Genomic DNA, 10,494 nt, shown 5'->3' on the forward strand with positions numbered 1-10,494 from the left:
TAAATACCCAGAAATATCTCAGTCCTGGCCAAAGCTGGACTCTCTACATACTCTGTACTACTCACTGATACTACCTTATAATCTGTACTACTCACTGATACTACTTTATAATCTGTACTACTCACTGATACTACCTTATAATCTGTACTACTCACTGATACTACTTTATACTCTGTACTACTCACTGATACTACCTTATAATCTGTACTACTCACTGATACTACTTTATAATCTGTACTACTCACTGATACTACCTTATAATCTGTACTACTCACTGATACTACTTTATACTCTGTACTACTCACTGATACTACCTTATAATCTGTACTACTCACTGATACTACTTTATAATCTGTACTACTCACTGATACTACCTTATAATCTGTACTACTCACTGATACTACTTTATAATCTGTACTACTCACTGATACTACTTTATAATCTGTACTACTCACTGATACTACCTTATAATCTGTACTACTCACTGATACTACTTTATACTCTGTACTACTCACTGATACTACCTTATAATCTGTACTACTCACTGATACTACTTTATAATCTGTACTACTCACTGATACTACCTTATAATCTGTACCACTCACTGATACTACCTTATAATCTGTACCACTCACTGATACTACCTTATACTCTGTACCCCTCACTGATACTACCTTTTACTCTGTACCCCTCACTGATACTACCTTATACTCTGTACTACTCACTGATACTACCTTATACTCTGTACCACTCACCGATACTACCTTATCTAACTTACTGTGTGGGAGTACGAGGAAATACTTATGCAAGTTCCCTGTATACAAGGTTTTGTTTGTTTGTTTGTTTGTGTTGTTTTCGATTTTTCACATGTTCATCCATAATCCAACCATCTATAATCCAACCATCCATAATCCAACCATCTATAATCCAACCATCTATAATCCAACCATCCATAATCCAACTATCTATAATCCAACCATCTATAATCCAACCATCTATAATTCAACCATCTATAATTCAACCATCCATAATCCAACCATCTATAATCCAACCATCTATAATCCAACCATCTATAATTCAACCATCTATAATTCAACCATCTATAATCCAACCATCTATAATCCAACCATCTATAATCCAACCATCCATAATCCAACCATCTATAATCCAACCATCTATAATCCAACCATCTATAATTCAACCATCTATAATCCAACCATCTATAATTCAACCATCTATAATTCAACCATCTATAATCCAACCATCTATAATCCAACCATCCATAATCCAACCATCTATAATCCAACCATCTATAATCCAACCATCCATTATCCAACCATCTATAATCCAACCATCCATAATCCAACCATCCATAATCCAACCATCTATAATTCAACCATCTATAATCCAACCATCCATAATCCAACCATCCATAATCCAACCATCTATAATTCAACCATCTATAATCCAACCATCTATAATCCAACCATCCATTATCCAACCATCTATAATCCAACCATCTATAATCCAACCATCTATAATTCAACCATCTATAATCCAACCATCTATAATCCAACCATCCATAATCCAACCATCTATAATCCAACCATCTATAATCCAACCATCTATAATTCAACCATCGATAATCCAACCATCTATAATCCAACCATCTATAACCCAACCATCTATAATTCAACCATCTATAATCCAACCATCTATAATCCAACCATCTATAACCCAACCATCTATAATTCAACCATCTATAATCCAACCATCTATAATTCAACCATCTATAATCCAACCATCTATAATCCAACCATCCATAATCCAACCATCTATAATCCAACCATCTATAATCCAACCATCTATAATCCAACCATCTATAATTCAACCATCTATAATCCAACCATCTATAATCCAACCATCTATAATTCAACCATCTATAATCCAACCATCTATAATCCAACCATCTATAATCCAACCATCTATAATCCAACCATCTATAATCCAACCATCTATAATTCAACCATCTATAATCCAACCATCTATAATCCAACCATCCATTATCCAACCATCTATAATCCAACCATCTATAATCCAACCATCTATAATCCAACATCTATAATTCAACCATCTATAATCCAACCATCTATAATCCAACCATCTATAATCCAACCATCCATTATCCAACCATCTATAATCCAACCATCTATAATCCAACATCTATAATTCAACCATCTATAATCCAACCATCTATAATCCAACCATCTATAATCCAACCATCTATAATTCAACCATCTATAATCCAACCATCTATAATCCAACCATCTATAATCCAACATCTATAATTCAACCATCTATAATCCAACCATCTATAATGCAACCATCTATAATCCAACCATCCATTATCCAACCATCTATAATCCAACCATCTATAATCCAACATCTATAATTCAACCATCTATAATCCAACCATCTATAATCCAACCATCTATAATCCAACCATCCATTATCCAACCATCTATAATTCAACCATCTATAATCCAACCATCTATAATCCAACCATCTATTATTCAACCATCTATAATCCAACCATCCAACATACATGCATGTATGGCTCAGCCGAAAGTCTTCTGCTCTTTGTGCAGTATTCTTCAGTGTTTTAGTCTTTAATGATCAGACGGTGACGTGTCCTCAGACAATGGTCTGCTGGTTGGCCGTCCGGTTCATCGTCCTTCAGGTTTGGTAGGATGGAGAAAGTCCTCCATGTTGGCTTCACTCTCAGGGGTCTGTGACTCAATGGGGCGAGGACACGATGGGCGTCACATGGAGGGAATAAAGGGCCGAGTCGGCTCAGCGGGGACGAGGAGACGGTGCAGAGTCAGCTCACGGAGAGAGGACGCCGTGTTTGATTCCCTCCAGCAGAGCTCCAGTGCTGCTGTTGGTCCTGACGGTGTTCTTCACAGAGCGACTGCTGTTCTCAGGTCAGTGAGGCAGTGGACACATCCACCACTTCAGATACAGATGGAGGAGAACGATCCTCTCCATTCTCCCTCCATCCTCCCTCCATCAGGACAGTGTGTCCTGATGGAGGAGAATGACTCCCTCCATCCTCCCTCCATCCTCCCTCCATCCACCCTCCATCCTCCCTCCATCCACCCTCCATCCACCCTCCATCCTCCCTCCATCCTCCCTCCATCCACCCTCCATCCACCCTCCATCCTCCCTCCATCCACCCTCCATCCTCCCTCCATCCTCCCTCCATCCACCCTCCATCCTCCCTCCATCCACCCTCCATCCACCCTCCATCCACCCTCCATCCTCCCTCCATCCACCCTCCATCCTCCCTCCATCCACCCTCCATCCACCCTCCATCCACCCTCCATCCTCCCTCCATCCACCCTCCATCCTCCCTCCATCTACCCTCCATCCTCCCTCCATCCTCCCTCCATCCACCCTCCATCCACCCTCCATCCTCCCTCCATCCACCCTCCATCCTCCCTCCATCAAGCCAGAATGAGGGAGAACACGCTCTTTATTTCTTTATACTCTGTTTGATTGCTGCTCTTCACTTGTTTCCTAAAGCCATGACGATGACGATGACGATGACGATGACGATGACGATGACGATGACGATGACGATGACGATGACGATGACGATGACGATGACGATGACGATGACGATGATGTGTTTTCTTTCATCCTGCTTCACACTGAGTTGTAGTTGGATTCCGAGGCGTTGCCGTGACGAGGCTCAGACCAGATCAGCTGCTGGACGATGTCAGCAGGACGAAGACGCTTCACTCAGATATTTAGAGACGATACAGGAAACGTGTCAATAAATCCAGTTGGTATCAGACACGTGTCAACGGGACGCCGTGTCATCAGGACAACGTGTCATCAGGACAACGTGTCACCAGGACAACGTGTCACCAGGACGACGGGTTAAACTTGGTGTCGCTAACGTCAAGAGGACGTAAATAAAGACGCCTGCAGGCCATTTGACAGGAGGAGGAGCCACACTGTGGTCAGCTGACGTATAGCATCTGAAGGCTGGAGAGGGTGAGAGGGTGAGGGTGAGAAGGTGAGAAGGTGAGAGGGTGAGAGGGGGAGAAGGTGAGAGGGTGAGAGGGGGAGAAGGTGATGGTGAGAGGGGGAGAAGGTGATGGTGAGAGGGGGAGAAGGTGAGAGGGTGAGAGGGGGAGAAGGTGATGGTGAGAGGGGGAGAGGGAGAAGGTGATGGTGAGAGGGGGAGAAGGTGAGAGGGTGAGAGGGTGAGAGGGGGAGAAGGTGATGGTGAGAGGGGGAGAAGGTGAGGGTGAGAGGGTGAGAGGGGGAGAAGGTGATGGTGAGAGGGGGAGAAGGTGAGAGGGTGAGAGGGGGAGAGGGGGAGAAGGTGATGGTGAGAGGGGGAGAAGGTGAGAGGGTGAGAGGGTGAGAGGGGGAGAAGGTGATGGTGAGAGGGGGAGAAGGTGAGGGTGAGAGGGTGAGAGGGGGAGAAGGTGATGGTGAGAGGGGGAGAAGGTGAGAGGGTGAGAGGGGGAGAGGGGGAGAAGGTGATGGTGAGAGGGGGAGAAGGTGAGGGTGAGAGGGGGAGAAGGTGAGAGGGTGAGAGGGGGAGAGGGGGAGAAGGTGAGAGGGTGAGAGGGTGAGAGGGTGAGAGGGTGAGAGGGGGAGAAGGTGAGAGGTGGGGGTGTGTGTTCAGTGACGCCGAGTTCAGTTGTCATGGCGATAGGAAAGTTTTGCATTTTCACTTGAAAGCGTCGCCGTAGCGACGAAGCCTTTGCGACACGTGGAGAGCGGTTGGAGAGGTCCGGGGTTCCTGGCGGTGGGCGGAGTCAGCGTACTGGAGCTCAGCTGACGCCATGTTTGTGTGTTTTCAGGGATCCAGGCGGGTGGAGGATGGAGGAGCTGACGGAGCAGCGGACGCACAACGTCTCCTCACACACACACTTCATCCTGAACGGCTTCCAGGAGCTGGGCGCTCTGCGGCCCGTCCTCTTCCTGCCGTTCTCCGTCCTGCTGCTGGTGGCGCTGTGGGCCAACTGGCTGCTGCTGTACGTGGTGGTCAGTCAGAGGAGCCTTCACTCTCCCATGTACGTCCTCATGGCCGCCATGGCGTGCGTGAACCTGAGCGTGCCGCTCTTCTTCGTGCCCCACATGCTGCTGAGCTTCCTGTTGGACTGGCGGGGGATCTCGCTGGCCGGCTGCCTGCTGCAGATGCACCTGGTTCACTTTGTGGGCTCGTTCCAGTGCACCCTGCTGGTCTGGATGGCTCTGGACCGCTACTTCGCCATCTGCACGCCGCTCTACTACCACCAGCAGATGGCGCTGCCCCGGTTCCTGAAGTTCCTGGTGCCCCTGGCGCTGAGGAACCTGGTGATGATCTCGGTGTTCGTGGTTCTGGCGGGACGGCTGTCGTTCTGCTCTGGCGTGATCGCTCACTGCTTCTGTGAGCACATGGCGCTGGTGGGCGTGGCCTGTGGAGACACCTCCGTCAACAGTCTGGCGGGGTTGCTGGCCCTCATGCTCATTCCCATCGTAGACTTCATCATCATCGTCGCCTCCTACGTGGTCATCTTCATCACGGTGCTGAGTTCGGGGGCGTCGGGCTCCAAAGCTCTCCAGACCTGCGTGACTCACCTGGTGGTGATTGCGGTCAGTCTGACGGTCACGCTGGTCGCCTTGCTGTCGTACCGAGTGAGGAGCAGCCTCCCCGCCGCCGGCCTGGTCTTCTTCAGCACCATGTACCTGCTGGTCCCCAGCTGCTTCAACCCCGTCATCTACGGCATCCGGACCGCCGAGATCCGCCGGCACGTTGTCAAGACGCTCAGCTGCTTCCGGTCGGGACAAACCGTCAACCCATCGTGATCAGACCAACATCGTCCCCGTTTCCCCGGCGCTTGGACGACGGCGATCGAAAGGTTCAGCGCTGAGCACACACTCCTTCAATTCAACTTTATTTATATTGAAAGAAATACAACATCGCCGCCTCAGGACACTGAGGACCAATGGGCAACCGTACGGGGACCAGGGAACGACTGCAGAACTGTCCTCCATCACTCCGGCCACGTTTCCATGACAACGGTCCAAGTCAAAACGCAGCATTTTTGAAAACAATGTCTGTTTCCAAGGAAACCATAGAAAAAGAAACTGGTCGTCACTCTGGACAAGCAGCAATATTTAAATATCTCCCTGCGTATAAACCCGCCGCTTCCTTTCACACACTGCAGAGTGCTCGATGGGTTTCTTAACTAATCGCACAGTGGAGCACTGGTTAGTGCACTGGTTAGCACACTGGTTAGCACACTGGTTAGCGCACTGGTTAGTGCACTGGTTAGTGCACTGGTTAGTGCACTGGTTAGTGCACTGGTTAGCACACTGGTTAGCGCACTGGTTAGTGCACTGGTTAGCACACTGGTTAGTGCACTGGTTAGCGCACTGGTTAGCACACTGGTTAGCGCACTGGTTAGCGCACTGGTTAGCACACTGGTTAGCGCACTGGTTAGCGCACTGGTTAGCGCACTGGTTAGCACACTGGTTAGCGCACTGGTTAGCGCACTGTTAGCGCACTGGTTAGTGCACTGGTTAGCGCACTGGTTAGTACACTGGTTAGCGCACCTGCCTCACAGTGTGAAAGTTGCTTGTTCGACTGCCACGAGGGCTGGTACACACCAACCAGACCGTCACCACCTGGGGCCTCCAACCAACCACACCCAGACCGTCACCACCTGGGGCCTCCAACCAACCACACCCAGACCGTCACCACCTGGGGCCTCCAACCAACCACACCCAGACCGTCACCACCTGGGGCCTCCAACCAACCACACCCAGACCGTCACCACCTGGGGCCTCCAACCAACCACACCCAGACCGTCACCACCTGGGGCCTCCAACCAACCACACCCAGACCGTCACCACCTGGGGCCTCCAACCAACCACACCCAGACCGTCACCACCTGGGGCCTCCAACCAACCACACCCAGACCGTCACCACCTGGGGCCTCCAACCAACCACACCCAGACCGTCACCACCTGGGGCCTCCAACCAACCACACCCAGACCGTCACCACCTGGGGCCTCCAACCAACCACACCCAGACCGTCACCACCTGGGGCCTCCAACCAACCACACCCAGACCGTCACCACCTGGGGCCTCCAACCAACCACACCCAGACCGTCACCTGGCTGAACAATTTTAGAAAATAATCTAATTGCGATTTTTTTCCTCAATATTGTGATTTAATATGTGATTATTTTTTTAAAGTACTCTTCTCATGTATTTTTCAACAAACAAGCAATAAATGAATGTGTATTATAATAAACAATATCAGGTTTATTCTACATAAATTGTTCTTTCTTATAGGCTCGGCTCAGGTTAAGATAAAGTCTTAAAGTCCTCATGTATTAATATGAAGGACAGTTTATTTATCTTCTACTTCAATTACAGTAGTAAACTTACTAAGTACTGTGACTTGCAGTCTAGTAAGCGTTCACCACAACAACTTAACAAGATTCCGCCAAACATCTGCTTTAACCAACTGGACATTTTGGAGGTAACTCAAAGTCCCAATGAGCACAGAATAAACCAGAGTATGTTTTCACTAACAGCAGCACACTACACACTAAAGTGCAGAATGCGTATCTCTCGGTCAGCCAGGAAGGTTCTTCTGGATTGTTCTCAGTAGCTCATAGATGTTTTGCAAGGAAAACCAGCATGTCAACTTTTGCTGGTTTTAAAGACGAGCGAGTGCAGCTCACTATATTCCCTCTGAGTATTCCTACTAGAAAGACGCTCTGAGGAGCACTGGTGGCAGGAGTACACAGATACAGTACTTGTGGGCCATCTTGCACAGTTGTGGAAAGTTGATCTTGTGCACCTTCCACCAGGCCAAAGGGTGGTGTCCTCCATCAGGCAGGAGTCATGAGGTAACTGTTTCCCTCCCATGGGAGAAGCAGGAGAGGACGCAGCAGCAGGAAGAAGCTGCCAGGACACTTCTTCACCTTTTCACCAGAGGCTGTGCACCTTGAGGCCTTGGAGCGGTTCCAGTACGAGACCTCTTCACCCGCCAGACGAAGAAAACAGCAATTATTAATGAAATTAGATTGGAAAGAAAGAAAAAGTGTTTTTGTGATATAATAGATAATTATTACTAAGTTGGTTATATGCACGCCTTTCGGTCTTGAGTCGGTCTAAATGGTAGGAATGTGGTCTGGGGTGATCTACTGGGTTTTGAACCTGCGTCCAGGAAGGATGCAACGTCCAAGAGCTCCTGGGTGCTGGAGTCTTGGTACTTCTCATCGAGGTATGGCGGGACCTTGGTTTTGATTGACCTCGTCAGGTCAGTGACCTCTTGATCTTCAGCCAGGACTGATGTGGCCAGAAGATGAAGAACTGGTTTGAGGGAGGAGATGCTCACATGTTCCTCTCCAGAGAGAGCGTCTGTGAAGTCCAGGAGAGGACGCAGTGCCTTGTGGACAGACTCCTGCCAGGTTGGGAGGAGGGAGCGTGCATATCGGTCACCTGACGATACCTGAGATATATCGGTCACCTGACGATACCTGAGCTATATCGGTCACCTGACGATACCTGAGATATATCGGTCACCTGACGATACCCGAGCTATATCGGTACGATACCTGAGCTATATCGGTCACCTGACGATACCCGAGATATATCGGTCACCTGACGATACCCGAGATATATCGGTCACCTGACGATACCCGAGATGTATCGGTCACCTGACGATACCCGAGATGTATCGGTCACCTGACGATACCCGAGATGTATCGGTCACCTGACGATACCCGAGATGTATCGGTCAGGCTAATGGGCTAACCAGGCTAATAGGCTAATCAGGCTAACCAGGCTAATAGGCTAATCAGGCTAATAGGCTAACAGGCTAATAGGCTAATCAGGCTAAAAGGCTAACCAGGGTAATAGGCTAATCAGGCTAAAAGGCTAACCGGGCTAATAGGTTAATTAGGCTAACCAGGCTAACCGGGCTAATAGGCTAACCAGGCTAATAGGCTAATCAGGCTATCCAGGCTAATGGGCTAACCAGGCTAATAGGCTAATCAGGCTAATCAGGCTAACCAGGCTAATAGACTAAACAGGCTAATAGGCTAACAGGCTAATAGGCTAATCAGGCTAAAAGGCTAACCGGGCTAATAGGTTAATTAGGCTAACCAGGCTAACCGGGCTAATAGGCTAACCAGGCTAATAGGCTAATCAGGCTATCCAGGCTAATGGGCTAACCAGGCTAATAGGCTAATCAGGCTAATCAGGCTAACCAGGCTAATAGACTAACCAGGCTAATAGGCTAACCAGACTAATAGGTAAATTAGGTTAACCAGGCTAACCGGGCTAATAGGCTAACCAGGCTAATAGGCTAATCAGGCTAACCAGGCTAATAAACTAACCAGGCTAATCAGGCTAATAGGCTAATCAGGCTAATAGGTTAATTAGGCTAACCAGGCTAACCGGGCTAATAGGATAACCAGGCTAATAGGCTAAGCAGGCTAATTGGCTAACCAAGCTAACCAGGCTAATAGGCTAATCAGGCTAACCAGGCTAATAGGCTAATCAGGCTAACCAGGCTAACCAGGCTAACAATGCAAGCTCACAAATTAAACTCAATCCTCCAAATTAACACAGAACAAAACACAGCATCTGGTTCTTTGTGACACAAAAAGTTATTTTCTCAGCCGAAAGTCTTCTGCTCTTTGTGCAGTATTCTTCAGTGTTTTAGTCTTTAATGATCAGACGGTGACGTGTCCTCAGACAATGGTCTGCTGGTTGGCCGTCCGGTTCATCGTCCTTCAGGTTTGGTAGGATGGAGAAAGTCCTCCATGTTGGCTTCACTCTCAGGGGTCTGTGACTCAATGGGGCGAGGACACGATGGGCGTCACATGGAGGGAATAAAGGGCCGAGTCGGCTCAGCGGGGACGAGGAGACGGTGCAGAGTCAGCTCACGGAGAGAGGACGCCGTGTTTGATTCCCTCCAGCAGAGCTCCAGTGCTGCTGTTGGTCCTGACGGTGTTCTTCACAGAGCGACTGCTGTTCTCAGGTCAGTGAGGCAGTGGACACATCCACCACTTCAGATACAGATGGAGGAGAACGATCCTCTCCATTCTCCCTCCATCCTCTCTCCATCAGGACACACTGTCCTGATGGAGGAGAATGACTCCCTCCATCCTCCCTCCATCCTCCCTCCATCCACCCTCCATCCACCCTCCATCCACCCTCCATCCACCCTCCATCCTCCCTCCATCCACCCTCCATCCTCCCTCCATCCACCCTCCATCCTCCCTCCATCCACCCTCCATCCACCCTCCATCCTCCCTCCATCCTCCCTCCATCCACCCTCCATCCACCCTCCATCCTCCCTCCATCAAGCCAGAATGAGGGAGAACACGCTCTTTATTTCTTTATACTCTGTTTGATTGCTGCTCTTCACTTGTTTCCTAAAGCCATGACGATGACGATGACGA

The 10,494-nt window shown here is 48.6% G+C and overlaps 1 protein-coding gene across 1 annotated transcript; it reads left to right on the plus strand.

The window, feature by feature from the left end:
* Window positions 1-4,902: 4,902 nt before the first annotated feature.
* Window positions 4,903-5,871, plus strand: LOC308107764 (olfactory receptor 52E4-like; the record flags this gene model as incomplete). Its single annotated transcript, XM_080460255.1, has 1 exon — window positions 4,903-5,871. One exon carries the CDS (start codon window positions 4,903-4,905, stop codon window positions 5,869-5,871), a length of 969 nt encoding a protein of 322 aa, XP_080316381.1.
* Between the last annotated feature and the right edge of the window lie 4,623 nt (window positions 5,872-10,494).

This window comes from Lipophrys pholis, assembly GCF_963383615.2.
Source record: "Lipophrys pholis genome assembly, chromosome: 3".
NCBI classification, from domain to species: Eukaryota; Metazoa; Chordata; class Actinopteri; order Blenniiformes; family Blenniidae; genus Lipophrys; species Lipophrys pholis.